Raw genomic sequence first — 17,753 nt, forward strand, 5'->3', positions numbered from 1 at the left:
TTCCCACATTGTTTTTTGAGTAACTATTGGAATCAGTTTTGTGATTGTTTTCCACCACCAAGAAGTTGAAGTTTTCTTAGGTTTGTTAATATCCCCATGTGGATAATATTTAGCTTGTACCATTTGGCTACATAAGTTGCTTGGGTTCTTCTTCAGTTTCCAAATTTGTTTCGCCATTAGGGCCTCGTTATCTTTGTTGAGATCTCTGAATCCAAGTCCTCCTAATTTCTTCTTACATGATAAAGTTATACATGTACATAACTATATACACGAGTTGTTTTGGTACTACTTTCTTTTTGATGAAAGAGTTTTGGTACTACTTGTTGGTTTCAGGGTTTACGGATTCGATTCTTGACAACTGATCATATGACATGAAATGAAAAGTTAACTTATCTTATTTGATGATCGAGGCAAGTGGTCACTCTTTCCTTAAGACAATCATGTCCCCGCAATGGTGCTAACGGTTCTACGGACATTTGTCTTCCAAGATACAACGATCGCGTCGTATAGAAAGAAGCACTACAATTCTATACGCTCCATCGAACTTTCCAGTTACTATGCTCTCATTGACGACTCTAGGCTACTCAACTATTGTTTTCAAAAACTTGATTAAAACAGTTCAAAAACTTATATCTAAAAGAGAAATCAAATTGAGTATTTATAGAGTTACTCGTGACTCTACAAATCCACAAGATGTCTCTCTCCATTTGGGTTGTGACTACCCATAACTTGTGTCTTTTCACAAGTAACCATTAGATTTAATTTCACTCAAATAACAAATTATTTATTATATAAATAATTTTCTAACAATCCCCCACATGAGTGAAATTACCATCAAAAGACACACGACTTACTTACAAATGACAGACAAACAAATACACATACATACGTATGAGAGCATAACAGGAGATACCATGCATCGGGAAAGATAGCTTTTGGCTTTGAATCTTCCGTAGTGAATGGATACCGGATTTACAAGGACCTTAGTGAACTATGTCTTGAACTGGGTCCTATGAATTGTAAACCGATGCAGTATCTATCACACATGACACTCCTTATAACCTTTAGTTCTCGGTTGTGTTCATTTCGGCCTTGAACATTCTCGGGTTTCATGAGCGCTTTAGAGAAGTCTGCCATTACGACCTTCTCACGGAACCGGCACCAGTTCACACTCATATAGGTGATCTCCTATTAAAGGTATCCTGTTATACCCCATTTTGAAAAAAATTAAAGAATTCTAAACTATAGGAATCATTAAAAGATAACCTTATCCTCTCTTATTACAGGCAACACTGATTCATCCTAGGAATGGGTAAGAGATAAATCTCTTTCAGTGTTACTGGCGAGTCAGGATATAGCTTCAGTTGCCATTTGAACCTAGATCGTGGGATCTCCAGTCATCTAGGTAGGGTTTCACCATGCCTTTACTCATTTACTTTAGGCGTTTTAGCCCCATTCCCCTTGATGATAATTGCTAGCAATTGACACACCTTTATCTAATTGGATCCTGTTAGGTTGTCGTTCCACTTTATATGCATGCATAATTGATTCACATTTTCAAATGTATAGAGCAATTATTTAATGGTAATATTATGTCAACGCACGTACGGTGACTTATCATATTCCATTTTCGAACATCCTTAAAGAAATTCATTTTTCTTATGTTATCTATTTCAGTTGAACTACACACCTGCTATGTGGATTTCGACAATTGATCGGACATTCATCTAGTTTTATTAACCTAATACGCTGATATACTATTATTTGTTGTCTGCACCAAACAAGATATATATCTTATATACCATTCTCGAATTAATCAAAATATTCTCTGGTTCCAACAAACAAATCTTCAACATTAATGGCAAAATAACTATGACATATCATATCTCCACACTTCCCCCACATTTCATGACTAAAGCTAATTTATCATGAAACAAAACTCAAAAAACTAAAATTGAGTTTAGACCTAAATGCCCTCGTACAACACGAATTTTGATAATCCACTCTTTGCATAAGAGAAACCATTATATAATTTACCAACGACTACTGAACTTAACAAATCGTCGAAAAGCAAAGAGTGATCTCCATCATCCAAGACGTTAAGATTTCTAGACATACATTTTACATGAACTTATATGACATTGCTTTCTGAACATTGTGAGAAATATGATCTCATAATAGATTTATGTAATATATCTAACAAAAAATGAATCACCCCCACAATTTCCAGTTATCAAAGAATCGGTCTCACAGAATTTGATGAACTTCACTTGGCATCCGTACGTGCACTGAAGTTTACCTCCATGTAATACGTCAATCATCAAGGCATCCGAGGATCCTGGTGTAATATTACATGTCTCTACGACTCTGCCACAATGGCGCGTCGAGCCTCAACTATTGTTTAGTATTCATTAAACAACGCCATTGATAGCTAAACGAATAAACTCTCTGTTTGGCATTTGATAGTTGACACAGAGAGGACGGACCAATAAAGTTGAACGGCCACCAATTAAGACATAAATGTGGCAATTGAACCTACACATTTAACCACATTTAATGTCTACTGAGCACTTCCTATCATGATGATTTTTTTTTTTTTTGAAGTGGTCAGCGGGGATTACTATCATGATGATTTTCTCCTCTTAAAGTTATAGCTATCTCATTGTATAATTAACTTATCTTATTTGATGATCGAGGCAAGTGGTCACTCTTTCCTTAAGACAATCATGTCCCCGCAATGGTGCTAACGGTTCTACGGACATTTGTCTCTCAAGATACAACGATCGCGTCGTATAGAAAGAAGCACTACAATTCTATACGCTTCATCGAACTTTCCAGTTACTATGCTCTCATTGACGACTCTAGCCTACTCAACTATTGTTTTCAAAAACTTGATTAAAACAGTTCAAAAACTTATATCTAAAAGAGAAATCAAATTGAGTATTTATAGAGTTACTCGTGACTCTACAAATCCACAAGATGTCTCTCTCCATTTGGGTTGTGACTACCCATAACTTGTGTCTTTTCACAAGTAACCATTAGATTTAATTTCACTCAAATAACAAATTATTTATTATATAAATAATTTTCTAACACTACTTAATAACAGTATAATAATAATGGGAAGAACTAGGGCCCCAACCCCCAATGCGCCCTCGGCTCAGACTGGCTTATTTTCTACTAGATCCCTAATTTAATGTGAAATGTTGGCACTAGATCCCTTCCAGGGTGGGGATTCTAATTTTTGTTTTCAAGAAATGTAGTTTTTGTAGAAAGATGGGATAAAGATGACGAGAGAGGAAGTGCTTGATGGTTTGTGGTGGTGGATGGTTGCCTCACGTCATGACGGTGAAGGTTTGTGGTGGTGGATGGTTGCCTCACGTCATGACGGTGAAGAAGATATATAGTGAAGAGAAAAGAGATGACAAAGAGAGTTTATTCAATTGTAAATAAGAGTACAAGTGGAAAAATAAAATTCATACAAATAATTCAGATTAAAAAATAGATATTTTTAACTTCTATAAACATCAAAAAATTCAGATTCAGTCAACCCAGTTTAACCAATTTAGCTTAGTCAATTTACATTCAATTAATTCAGATTTTGACACGAGAAAAAGAACAACCAATCAAACACGCTCCAATTAAATTAAAATTAAGGCAGTCCGAGAGCACTCTGACTACTCAGTCCAAAACCCACAGACACGGAGAGTGTCAAGAAAAAGGAGTCAAACACGTCTCAATTAAAGTGAGATTGGGGCAGTCCAAGAGCACTCTGACTACTCAGTCCGAACCCCACAGACACAGAGAGTGTCAAGAAAAAGGAGTCAAACACGTCTCAATTAAAGTGAGATTGGGGCAGTCCAAGAGCACTCTGACTACTCAGTCCGAACCCCACAGACACAGAGAGTGTCAAGAAAAAGGAGTCAAACACGTCTCAATTAAAGTGAGATTGGGGCAGTCCGAGAGCACTCTGACTACTCAGTCCGAACCCCACAGACACGGAGAGTGCCAAGAAAAAGGAGGGCTAAGAGCAAAAGGTGGGGCGCCTTTAGGTGCACCAAAATCTTGTCTTGGTTTGACAACCCAGGTCCCAAACCATCATTTTAGGTAGTTTGATGTACCCAAAAAAAAAAGCCTCCCATAAGATAGTAGGCCCACATATATTTCCAAATACGTGCTCACTAATCACCATAGTCCAATCAGCTTCTCAGGCTTCGCCAAAATATCAGAAAATTCTCTCTTTTTTTTTCTGCGTGTTTTATGGTGTAGTTGAACAGTTTCAGAAACCCTAGAAAAGCTGAAAGGTGTAAAAAAATATGAACGCAGTAACCATTTCAAGTCTAATTAACAGCAAAAATGCACTTATAGTTTTGCCATCATCTTCATCCTTCTCCAATTTCAGTTTTAGCAGGAAATCATTTTCATCTTTCTCTCATCCAAAATTCCTCTTCCCTTCATCAGGTTTTCTCAAGGTAAACATCTCCCCACCTACCCTCTTAATTTTGTATATTCATCAACAATTCAATCGTTTCCCATTGACAATTTAATCAATTACTTCATACTTCTGTAAGATTTGTTATTGTTAAACTTATAAGAATCTAAATTTGATTCTTCCTTTTTAGTGTTTTTAACTAATAAAAAAGTAAAGGGTAATTCTCCAAATTTTGATTTGTACAATGTCAAGGAAAAGACATTTTCAGCTAAAAAGAGTCAGTTAGGAAGTTAGATTAGTTGGCAATTTGATTACTATGAGATTCCTTATGCATAAAAGGGTATGATGATGATGTCGAAAAGTGGTTTTCTGATAATTACAGGAAACATAACGTTGCTAACCTTGATTGATTTCTTCTTCTTGCTTCTCTAATAAAGACTTGATGGGGGTACTTGCGAAGACACTCCGACGCTCAACTCAGTTCAATACGCAAGTATAGAGATCAATTGAACTGTAAAAGATTAGACCGCGGTCCATTCTCAGGGAAAACCTGCGATACTTAGAGGTTTGTGAGGCGGCGTTCGTCAACCGAGAAACCTTCGGCCCGAGATGAAATTTTTGTCCCTCCCCTTTTGCTTATGTTTGCCTAGTCTTTTTTAGGACGGTTATATATATAAGGGGTATTCATGTATTTCCGGAGTTAGAAAGAAAGACGGTGAGGTGGTGGGATTAGGATTTCGAGTGAACTATACACACTGAAACGATAGATATATCTTTGTAATTAGTCATTCATAGTGGCAATCATCGCATCATTGTTTGCCTTCGAGTAGGTCTGATCAACCCAATCACGTAAATCTCTTGTGTTCTGTTTGATTGTTTACTTTTTTATTGTTTTTCTTGATTGCTTGTTCTTCGTCATAACAGTATGAAACCGGTTTCTGTTTATATCTCAGTAAAATTTTGCAATGTTTCAGCAAATTCATGATTCAGAATGATAAATTATTTATGTTATGGATTTTTTTTGTGTACATCGAATATGTGATTGGTAAAACTGCAAATATAGCTTGCTACTGGTTATTAATGGGTAATCCTTTACAGCAGTATTGAACTTGAACAAATTCTGTATAAATATTTTCTTGAAACTGCAATATTTGTATAATATAAAGTGCCGAGAAAGCAAATAATTACAAGATCCATGAAGGGAAAATAAATCAAGAAATGACTACTAGTAATGATAATACACGCTAGTCATCCCAGTTGATTAAAAAATTTTGAAAAGCTGAAACCTATATCAGTTTCTGGTTAATTGACCATCCATAGATCAACGATTTAATACAAATGATCAACTGAGAAGAACTCAGATGTTGGGCCAACCCACCACCTAGCGAGCTATTGTCCCTTTGATACACTTAAGCTCGCCATCACCTTACTTGTAGGTGACCCTTGGAAGGAAACACACCTATGAATCATATTTTGTGTATTTAACTATTTATGTTTCAAAAAATGGTATACTTGTTTACATTTTAGCTACTACTTATTCTGGATTTCTTACAGAATTTTTTCCTTTCTAGAGTTTGTACTCGTTTTGCATTCCGAGGGTAGGAGTTAGGCCGGAGAAGTACCAAAGAAGATGCTTGTTAGTTAGAGCATCAGAGACAGCCAATGATGATACAACTCCAATTGCTCCTTTACAATTTGAATCTCCGGCTGGTCAGCTTTTGGAACAAATACTACAAAACCATCCCCATCTACTCCATGCTGCCATTGATCAGCATCTTGAGAATCTTCAAACTGATCGTGATGCCCAGAAAAAAGAAGCTCCACCTCCAACTCAAGATCTTCTCTACAAGTACTTTTCTCGACTGACCTTTTGCATTTTTCCAAATTGTGATGTTATGTCTCTTCTATTGTGATTTTGCAGTTTTATCTCAGCTTCATTGAAGTAGACACAGTTTTAGTTAAGTTAAATCTAAACTTGCTACACCTTGGACTTCTGTATATATATATATATATATATATATGTACACACACTAGATATGTATAGTTGTATACTACACTTGTATAGCTTGGAGTTGGAAAGACGACGTTAAACCAATTGACGTTTATCCAGATTAACTCGTGTGATCTAATATATTAGCTTGCCTATTTTTGACCGATGGAGAAGAAAAAGTCTAGTTTTTAGCTGATTATGTGTTATATCTACACTTAAGGGCATACCCATAAGGTATCCAAACACCCTTCAACTCAGAATTGATTGTGATTGATTACGAGGCACTAAATCATCTATCCTGATTTCCTGACTATTTTGATGATAGAAATTTATTGCATGTGATAGCCCCCTAGTTGGCTTCAGGTGAGTTTTGGTGTAAAATACTGGAAAACTCCATAAGGTCATCCATTGTACTAAAACAATTGTATTTATGCGTGCGAGAAACCAGGTTTCAGCCTTTCAGCAGTCTGCTTTAGGGATTTCCCATTTCGGTGAAAGATTTGACTCGTATCTTTTACTTCGCATCAGTTTCATTTGTTCTCTTACAATCTTGTGCTTCTTTTTGCTGTCGTGCCAAATCAATGAAATTTTGCCAATTCAAAATAATTTACGGTTCTGATCCTACAAAAAGAGAAAACAATGTGTCGTGAATCTGATCATTAGGTTTGCAAATTCAGCTTTAACTATCATCTTATTACTCTTGTACTGAACAGTAGATATTTTTGAGAAAGGTGATGAAATATTTCAAACAAAATCAAGGACCAAAATTTCAGATTCTACTGCATTACTTTCGAACTTGGCTAAATTTGTCATTATCTTCTTTCTAGTGGATTCTGTTTCTCTTGCTAAGCTAAAATAAGAACTTTTTCCAGGAGAATTGCAGAAGTCAAAGAAAAGGACAGGAGGAAGACATTAGAGGAGATAATCTACTGCTTGATTGTACAAAAATTCATGGAAAATAACATTTCAATGATTCCTGTCATCTCAGACTCCTCAGATCCAACTGGAAGAGTAGATTTCTGGCCAAACCAAGAACAAAAGCTCGAAAGCGTTCACTCCCCGGAAGCCTTTGAAATGATACAGAGTCATTTATCACTTGTTCTTGGCGAACGAACTGTAGGACCTCTTGCGAATATAGTTCAGATCAGCAAAATCAAACTTGGGAAGCTTTATGCTGCTTCTATAATGTACGGGTACTTCCTCAAAAGAGTCGATGAGAGGTTCCAACTTGAAAGAACAATGAAAACTCTTCCAGAAGGTTTTGAAGAAGAACAGGTAAAATTTAAAGAGCCCATACCAGAAAACCCATTTTGGGATCCAGATTCATTGATTAGAATCCAGCCAGAAGATTTTGGTGATGTCGAAGGAAGTTATCCAACTTCAGCTGAAGAGAAATCACACAAGTTAAGATCATACGTGATGTATCTCGATGCTGAAACACTGCAGAAATATGCAACTATAAGATCAAAAGAAGCTATTTCATTGATTGAGAAGCAAACACAAGCATTGTTTGGGAAACCAGATATTAGAATTGCGGAGGACGGGTCAATTGATACTTCTAACGACGAGATTATTGGGATTTCGTTCTCGGGGCTGACATTTCTAGTATTGGAAGCAGTTACATTTGGATCCTTTCTATGGGATGCAGAAGGGTATGTTGAATCCAAGTACCACTTTTTCTCAAGCTGAAAACTTGTTTTTCTTTGTTGTAATTGAAATTCTGTAAATGATATCTCCAACCAAACATGATATTGAAGCTTCTATATATGGGGCAAAAAGTTGATCCCAGAACACCTTCCCGGCTGCCCTTGAGGTCATCAGAAAGGAAGTTCTGACCCCTCCTTATTCTTATCTCAACTAATTTCTGTCACCGTATTGTATTACCGTACCAATAAGTCTTAGTCATACAATCCACTGAGCGTCAAAGTCGTACGCAAATTCAATGTGCTTAGATCATCTCCAATGCGAAACTTAAAAAAAATATCTCCATTTGTCATGTGTCAAGCTCCAATTCAGATTCTCACTCATAGGTGACAAGAATATAGAGATCTTCAATTCTTTTGTGTCCCCAATGGAAAATTCTAAACTTATTTTATTTATTAATGTGGGGTAGTTATTTTTGTAAAGAAATAATTAGTTGTTTTAAAAATGTAAAAGATTTTATTTCTAATAGTTGGAATTTCGAATATCGATGAGTTGGACAATTAGAGATATCGGAAGAGGGCACTCTCAGGGGCGGATCCACTAAGGGGCCGTGTGGGCACGTGCCCCCACAGTCCAAACGTGGGTTCCAAGGAGGAAGGGTGCGCCAGTTTGGGTAACCACAACTTCAGTCCGGAGAATATGTTAAAATAAATAACTGAGATGTACAGCACTAATTAGTGTAGGCCAAATGGTTCGTTAGCTAGTCTTATGCCCTACAGGTCCTGAGATCAAATCTGGTTGCCGTTGTTTTTTCACTTTCATTTTTTCAATACTTTGGTGCAAGCCCCCTAAATTTGTCTAGTTTAACTTTTGGTCTGAATTTATGCCCCCTAGTCCCCTACTCTTGACAACATTCCGACCATTTTATGCCAAGTCTATTTTGACCTACATTTTGTGAGGCTTCATTTTAGCTATTGTTAATGTCACTTTTTTATCAGAAAATTGTCTATGACATCTATTATTTTTCTATATGACCAAAACAATATTATGGTTAGTTTCATGCGTTTTTATGATGATTCAATGATGAAATTTTTACGCGAATCTCACTTATTGTTATGTGAAGGTCTAAAATTAACTTTTTTAAATTGAAAATTTTAAATATATGTTAGAATAATGATAGAGTAATAGTATATCTACCAAAAAATGTCTTTAAATATGGTTTATATATGCATATTCATCTTAGTCAGGATTGACTTTAAGTTCCGGCTCCCCATTATTGGTTCCTTTTGGTCACGAGGTTACGTTTACTTTCTCTTTTTGTGATTCTTATCACACACACATCTCTCTAATCAACCAACAATATTAGATACAAATTTGTTTAGGTATTATTTTATTTTTCATTTCATATTCTTTCCACAAATAGTATATTTCATATTCATATTAATATAAATTGAAAAAATGTACGAATTTTGTAGAAATTGAGAATTTTCTAATCTAATTTTGTGTTAGAAAATGAAAATTCTAGTCAACTATATATATACATGTTATGAATATTTTCACTGTCATTTAAATTTTTATTTACGACCATTTAAATGTGCCCCCACAAGTAAAAATTTCTGGGTCCGCCACTGGGCACTCTATAAATAGAACGTTGTTTTGAAATCTCCGTTATCTTAGAAAAAACTCCAAAAATCCTATGTGAGACTAACAGTAACTACAATTGGGTGTTGCAATGGAGATGCACTTAGACCCCAAGTTAGGATATATGCCGAATCAACTCTTCAGATTTGGGTTGTTTCTGGAAGGTTATTTGCTAGATGTCAATGTGTAAAGAGTTGCAAATGGGCTTCGATTTAATTAAGTCCGTACAAAAGCCCAGTAAGAATGTAAAGATTTGTATCAATTGGATTGGGCTTAATTAAGCCTATACTGAAGCCATGGAGAGAAGTCATTTGCGTTCACAGTATCTTGAATATCGTTTGATATCGAACTTGGTTTTCGACCCGCCAATCCGCTTACAAGACAATGGTATGCGAAGCAGGGCTCTAAGACAGAGATGGTATGCAAGGCGAGGCTTATGTTATGTCGGTTATTAAAGTCAGCGGTATCCATGTGTATTTCAGAAACTTGAAAGAGAGAGCCGGTGAGGCAGTGTATCAGTGAGATTAGGATTTTAATGGTTATTATGAACTAAAACCTTAGGGATATCTGATAGAGGAATTCCCACGAATCTCTTGTGTAACTTGTTTGCTTATCATAGTGGAAATCATCATGCCGTTGTTGCCGTGGAGTAGGTCTCACCAACCGAACCACGTAAATCTCTTTTATATTGTGTGATTGCTTATTTCTTATTGTTTTTCTTGGTTTACTCAATTACTCCTACGTCTTAACAATTTGTATCAACAGGTTTTGGTCGAGTTTGGGGTAACTCGTGTCTGGGCTTAATCGTGTTTGTATCAAACCTAAGGAGAAGAAGTCATTCTCAATTGGGCTTTAATCAAGTCCCTATCAAACCCAAGAGGAAGAAGTCATTGTATCAACGGAGCTTAGGAAAGTGTTATATACGCACCTCTTTTACCATCACACACTCCCATTAGCTTTGATTTAGTCAATTCACTCTGACCAAGTCAAAGTTCTACTCACACACTTCAGCCATCACCGACATCCTGGTCGTTGGTCGGTGGCCATCTGACGACCTTCATCAAAAGATGAAAAAAAAATGGTTTGTTGAGGTCGTTGAATTCAACATACCTTCACGAACCGACCTCTTCTTTACTACCACCACGTCAGCTTTCCAACTTCTTCATAGATTACTTTGTTCTGCTCCTGAGCGAACCTTCGCTTCTTCTGCCTCATGGGAAGGTAGAAAGAGTCGACCTAGAGCTTATGGACTTCAAAAGAAGGGTATATAAATTTAGTAACGGGTATCATCAAAGACAGTTTGGCCCTAAATGAAAAGGAAAAAAAATCTCAAGATGAACTTATGAAACTTAAAAGTCTATCTATTTCTACTTTTACTCTTAATAACTCAAACTCAATAAATCATAGATTTTTATTTCACTAAGAATTGAAGTCAGATGCTCCATTTTCTAGAGTGGGCGTCTGACCACTAAACCAAAAAATGGTGGACTAACCTCTATCAGTATCAGCAATAAAGAAAATTACCCTAACGAAATAAAAACACAAGATATGTACCAAGGAAAGAATACTTACTGAAAAATGCAGCACTTTATTGAAAATTAAAAGTTATAAACTGCATAGCTAACATTACGGAATGGATTATCAGCTGGAAATATATTGACGTATACATAACTAACCTCTACGCCTATATTCTTTGGTTCATTTGGAAGGTAAGATGTGAAAAATGATTTTCGAAGAATTGTCAATCTTCTAATGCAGGTTATAACTCGTATCACAACAACCACTACAATGAACTCAAAAGCCAAAAGCAAAGAGGTCAAACAGATTAATCCGTCTAAGTGGACTCCTCCAATTGCACCATTCCTCAAAATTAATGTAGATGCATCCTTCACCAAAATGACATAAGTGACAGGCATAGGCGGTATTATGCACGACGATTCAACTCAATTTGTTATAGCATTTTCTAAAACAACTAGAGGACAAAATCCGGAAGAATGTGAATGTATAGCAATAAGAGAAGCAATGCTCTGGGTGAAAGATCTAAATATCGAACATTCCTCAAAATTAATGTAGATGCATCATTCACCAAAATGACAGAAGCGGCAGGCATAGGCGGTATTATGCACGACGATTCAACTCAATTTGTTATAGCATTTTCTAAACAACTAGAGGACAAAATTCGGAAGAATGTGAACGTATAGCAAGAAGAGAAGCAATGCTTTGGGTGAAAGATCTAAATATTGAACATCTCCAGATAAAAAGCGACAACCTGAATGTGATTAAGCATCTCAACAACCAAAGATCAACTGTGCAATGACAATCCATCAAGATTATAGACATCATCCAGACGCTAAAGGCGAATGTCGCCAATACCACATTCTCATACTCTCCTAGGCAAAATAAAACCTTAGCGGACGGTCTAGCCAAATAGAGCAGGAAGTACGAGAAACACCGTGTGTGGCACAACCAGCAGGATCTAATTTTATGTTGTTCGTAGATGTTATTTCTTGTTTTAGCTGTTTTATTTATGTACAATTCTCAAAAAAAAATGCATACCTTTACTTGTATGTTTTAATTGTAAGTTACGGAAATGTATCACTTTATTGGAAAACAAAAGCTATAAATTTCTCTTTTGGGTTGGGGCAAAAATCATTGACTTAAGAAACCCCAATCACACGAATTGTTCACTTTCCAACTAGGCTAACGTATAATAAAAGACTACTCATTTCTAAATCCGAAAAAAAATGCTTTTGAAGGTGCATTTCTTGATTAGAGGTATCACTGAATCTCTCTCTCAATGCACTTTTGTATATTAAATGAGCTTCAAAATGTTTCAACCATGGTTTAAATGAGGCAAATTTTTATTCTAATATTGAACTTTTCAAACATTTTTTATCTCATAAATCAATATGTATGGTTAGTATGCTTTGTGGAATATCTACATCACAATGCTAAAATAAACACATAAATGGTTGCCAAAGTTATAAAACTCAATGTCAAATCTTTGACGGCGTTGGAATCTCAATATATATAAGACTACTCCATAAAATAAAATAAGGGTTTTTTGAGCTTACCCCCTCATCACTAATTGGTAATTGAGTTTACCCACTTCAAACATAGGTAAATGAGCTTACCCACTTTGACTTACTATTATTGGCAAAAACACAAAGGTTGTGTTTGGTGTACGTGAAATAATTGTGACTACCAAGAACACTTATTCTTCAATATGATTCCTAGTAGAGATTCCACCTTACTTTATTGTTTGAGTTGGCCGGGAATATATTAGTAAAGATTAATTTTATTTATATATTATTTAATTTATGATTTTATTATCAAATGCCAAACATGTCCTTAGTAGTTTTGACAAAAAAATCTAAATTCAAGGGGGTAAACTCAATTACCAATTACTGAAGGGGGTAAACTCAATTAGCAATTAGTTTTGAGGAGGTAAGCTCAAAAAACCCATAAAATAAAATGCAATTACGTTGGGTCCAAACCAATCGTTTTGGTTGCTTTAGGTCTGGATCGTCCCTGCGTCCCTGCCTAATGTCTACTTGACAATAGCAACCAGTTAACTGGAACTCATACATACTAATTCTTATGGTTAGTAACATCGATAAAGATTCAACCAACAAATAAATCAAACATATTGAGTAACTAAAAGTAAATATAATTTTCAAATTTGTAAGTAAATTATCATAATTTTTCAACAAAAAAAGTAAATTATCATAATGATACCCGAAGTATCCAATAAATCCAAGTGGATGCTGCAATTTGAGGTAACCAATCTACACACTAGACTTGCTCATCAAAAAAAAAAATATCTACACACTAGACCACCAATCTATATAAATCTAAGAAAAAATGTGCATGCATAACTAAATTATTTTAACGAAAACATGAATTGTTCGTGTTATAACAAACATCCAACTCTAGACTTGTCAAACTAGTAAGTTGAATTTTAATATTGGGCGGTGTAGCAATTCTCTTTTTAAAAGTACTGACATAAACACAAAAAATCTTGAGGTTCTAGGTTTGATTCTCACGAGAATTGGAATCCATGATTATTAAATTTGAGTTATTAAAGATTTAAATAATGTAATAATTATGTCGAGTTTTAGACCTCTTTCATATTGTTGGTTTTAGGCTTCTTTCACTATCAATTTAACTTTGACGGTTACTGTGCTTATCACGTCTTCATGATATATCAATATCCTGTTACGACTAACGTAGACGGTAGACCGTAGTCAATTTCCAAAAAAAAAAAAGGAGAAACATTTGTACCCACATGTCATCCTAGTCTCTTAAACTTATTAAAAATATACATCCAGATCACCTTATTTGACATTCTTACTATAAAATCCCCTCCCAAATAAAGAGAACCAAAGAAAGGTAGGAAAGACCTATTTTGGTTTTAAGAGAGAGAGAGAAGGAACAGGACCCCTGGGAAGAGTTAGTTTTAGAGAGAGAGAAACTAATGAATCAAAACCCATCCTTCACATAGCTTTTCTCTCTCTCTAGACTCTAAAGAAATGTCATCATCATCATCAACAAGATCCTCAATTCTCTCTTCTTCTTGGATTCTCCTTCTTGTTCTTGTTATTCTCTCTCTAACATGGATGACAGATGCATCTTTTAATGTTACAACAATTAAATTCGACGAAGGATATAATCCTCTTTTTGGTGATTTTAATATCCTCCGTTCATCTGATGGAGATTCCGTTCGTCTTCTCCTTAACCGTTACTCAGGTTTGATTATTCATCCTCAAATTTCTTTTAATTTCATTATCGTCCTCCATTTTGTTTTTTGTTGATTTATAATCTATTACAATTATATTTTTTTCAATTATATGTAACAGGATCAGGGTTCATTTCGTCAAGTTTATACAATCATGGATTGTTTAGTGCAAAGATCAAATTGCCGGCTGCCTACACGGCCGGAGTGGTTGTTGCTTTCTACGTGAGTTGTTTCTTAATTGGCTCTTTTAATTAAAATGGTAACTTTTTGTAATTTGAATACAATTTTGTCCCTTTTAGGAAATTATTTAAGATCTTTAGTTAACTTGGAACGAATTTATGGGAATTTTGTTATTTTTAGAATTATTTTGTTATTTTCAATTTTTTTCGGATTGAATTTCCATTTTTTTGTTATGGTTTAACGGTGTTGTTTATAAGATCTTTTTGTGGCGCGAATCTCAAGGTTATTGTGCTAGATTTTCACTGAAATTACAGTGGGTGCCTCTAAAGGCAGTCCCCTATTTTACTCTTGGCGCTCGCCATGGGCCGTCACACTGAGCAATCCGACTTCCACGGACCAGGCAGCACGAGGGCATTCGGACAGGTCAGAGCCCATGTTGGTTAAGCCAACACGGACGAGGCCACTCCAAGTATCCTCGTACTTATATAGCTTGTGAGAGCAGCAAGAGCAAAGACGGCTCTCGGTAAAAAAACGGAGCGTCTGTAGGATCCTAGTTACAACTAAAGATAATTCCCTAAAATTACAATTAAGAGAGAATATTAGGTACATATGTTTACTTTTATTAAATTAAGAGTAACTTGAAAATGGGTATCTTAATTATGAATTTTACTTTTGATTTCAGAAGTAAAAATATTTAATTCTGATTTCAATTGAAGTAACTTGATAAATGGGTAATTAGTTTTTCTTAATTGTCTTTATTTATGATATAATGTATGTAAATTATAGTTTAAGTAACTCAAAACTATGAACTTTTCCTTAATTTTCTTGAGTTTTAGTTCACGAAACATCTTCTATAGTTGCATGAGTGCAAAACCGGCACATGTACTGAACTATGTTAGTAAAGTACAATGGACTCTCTCTCCATATTACGCTGTTGTTGTTGATTTTATTTGAGTACACGTATTTGTCGTTAGAAATTTTAGAATAGAGTTCATAGGGTAGCCACCCGGCATAAAATCAATTCTTCTGTTATGTTATTGCATGAATGAAAATTAAAATTATTTTTGTGACATGGGCAGACATCAAATGCAGATGTATTTGAGAAGACACATGATGAGTTAGATATTGAATTTTTGGGGAATATCGAAGGAAAAGAATGGAGATTTCAGACAAATGTTTATGGAAATGGAAGTACCAGCAGAGGTAGAGAGGAGAGATACTACTTATGGTTCGATCCTACTAAAGATTTTCATCGTTACAGCATCCTGTGGACTGAAAAGATTATCATGTGAGCAAACATCTCTCTCTTACATTTATATACATAATTGAGATAGAATATACGAGTCATTACATTCAATACGGTATGGATACCTCATAATAAATACTTGAACTGAATAAATTCAATAACTACCATCATTTAAGACAATTTGAGTCCTAAACGCCATATAAAGATTCTTAAGACCATTTCAGAAGCATGAACACCCATTCCTACATCAAAGTGATTTGTAATTTATATAAAAATGAAAGTTATTGTTGCATGATTTTTTTTTCTTTTTCTCACAAATCACAACACATTTCATGCATGAATAGGTCAAAATGGGTTTATATAAGTTTCTTATTCGATTATACTATTGTTTTGCAAATAGTATCAACCTTGGACTATTACAAACTCAACTTTGGTCCCTATTGACAAAGTTTTTATTTTTATGTTACAGTTTCTATGTCGACGATGTACCCATTAGAGAAATAGTGAAGAATGAAGCAATGGGTGGAGATTTCCCAGCAAAACCCATGGCATTATATGCAACAATATGGGATGCATCAAGTTGGGCAACATCAGGGGGTAAATATAAGGTTAATTATAAATACGCTCCTTTCGTATCTGAATTTTCAGATTTCATCCTTAATGGTTGTCCAGTAGATCCTATTGAACAAGTACCAAACTCTGGTTGTTCAGAAAAGAAATCGGAATTAGAAAATGCTGATTACACCACTCTTACATCTCAACGACGATCGGCCATGTCTAACTTCAGGCAGAAATATATGTATTATTCATATTGTTATGATATTTTAAGATACCCCATTCCTCCACCGGAATGTGTGATTGTACCTGAGGAGAAGAGGAGGTTTAAAGATACTGGGAGGTTGAAGTTTGGTGGTGGTCATGGTAGTCACCACCGCCGATCAAAGCGAAAAAGTCATGGTGGAACCACCATAACCAATGCTAAATTATCCAGCAACCAGGCTGAAATATGAAGAGGATGAAATAAGTAAGACATTGTAAATGAGATGTCGTTCTCGATTATTCTTTATTTTATTATTGTTATTAATACAAATGAAAAATATAATTTCTTTTTTTACTGTGGTGCATAAATTAATAGAAATCAATTTTAATGAACTAAATTCATTGTTATTACTATTATTATTATTATTATTATTATTATTATTATTATTTTCTTTTTCAAGTTATAGAAAAGAGATTTGATTAGTCAGATGCTTCCTTTTAGATGTTATTGGCTGTGGTAGTTCCAAACTGTGGACTTCTCTCCTATTAAGTTTCTTTCTATTTACTTTTGGTCTTTGGCACGGGAAGAGCATTGCTTAGTATAGGAGTGCATTAGATATGGAGAGCATCAATTTTAGTATACGGAGAGATTTTTTTTTTTTTAAATATCTCAAAATTGATTAGGTTAAAAAAATCGGTATCTCCCTTAAAACTTTAAACGGTAAAAAACGGAAGAAGTTTAAACGGTAAGTTTCGACTTAGCATAAGTTTCGACCGTTTTTTTTCATTCATGAAAGAAGGGAGAAACCTGACTTAGCATAAGTTTCGACCGTTTTTTTTCATTCATGAAAGAAGGGAGAAACCTCTTACCGTTTAAACTTCGGTCTCCGATTTTTTTTTGTAATAGTTCATAAACGACATCTGCATGAAAGAAGTTTCGACTTAGCATAAAAAATTTCATGAATGAAAATAGTAAAAAATTTCAACCAGAGCCTCGAAAAAGTAAACAAATTTCGTCCACATCAAACGAAATATGGCCGAAATCTCATCTGTTTCGGTCGAAATTATTGTCTTTTTCATTCGACATCGAAAATCCTCTACGGCGTGGAACAAAAAACGACTA

General features: G+C 35.1%; 2 protein-coding genes across 2 annotated transcripts; both read left to right on the plus strand.

Annotated features, from left to right (window-relative positions):
- The first annotated feature begins 4,100 nt into the window (after positions 1–4,100).
- On the plus strand, positions 4,101–8,210 carry LOC147544332 (beta-casein (DUF760)). The gene is made up of 3 exons (XM_086635273.1): positions 4,101–4,472; positions 6,004–6,281; positions 7,295–8,210. Exons 1-3 carry the CDS (start codon positions 4,317–4,319, stop codon positions 8,109–8,111), a joined length of 1,251 nt encoding a protein of 416 aa, XP_086491399.1. The 5' UTR covers positions 4,101–4,316; the 3' UTR covers positions 8,112–8,210.
- Positions 8,211–14,050: 5,840 nt separating this feature from the next.
- XTH30 (xyloglucan endotransglucosylase/hydrolase 30) lies at positions 14,051–17,028 on the plus strand. Its single transcript, XM_086637421.1, has 4 exons — positions 14,051–14,456; positions 14,567–14,667; positions 15,705–15,913; positions 16,341–17,028. Exons 1-4 carry the CDS (start codon positions 14,240–14,242, stop codon positions 16,879–16,881), a joined length of 1,068 nt encoding a protein of 355 aa, XP_086493547.1. The 5' UTR covers positions 14,051–14,239; the 3' UTR covers positions 16,882–17,028.
- The last annotated feature ends 725 nt before the right edge of the window (positions 17,029–17,753 follow it).

This window comes from Eschscholzia californica, unplaced genomic scaffold (genome assembly GCF_041429995.1).
Source record: "Eschscholzia californica isolate CP2 unplaced genomic scaffold, dmEscCali1.0.p SCAF_4, whole genome shotgun sequence".
Classification (NCBI taxonomy): domain Eukaryota; kingdom Viridiplantae; phylum Streptophyta; class Magnoliopsida; order Ranunculales; family Papaveraceae; genus Eschscholzia; species Eschscholzia californica.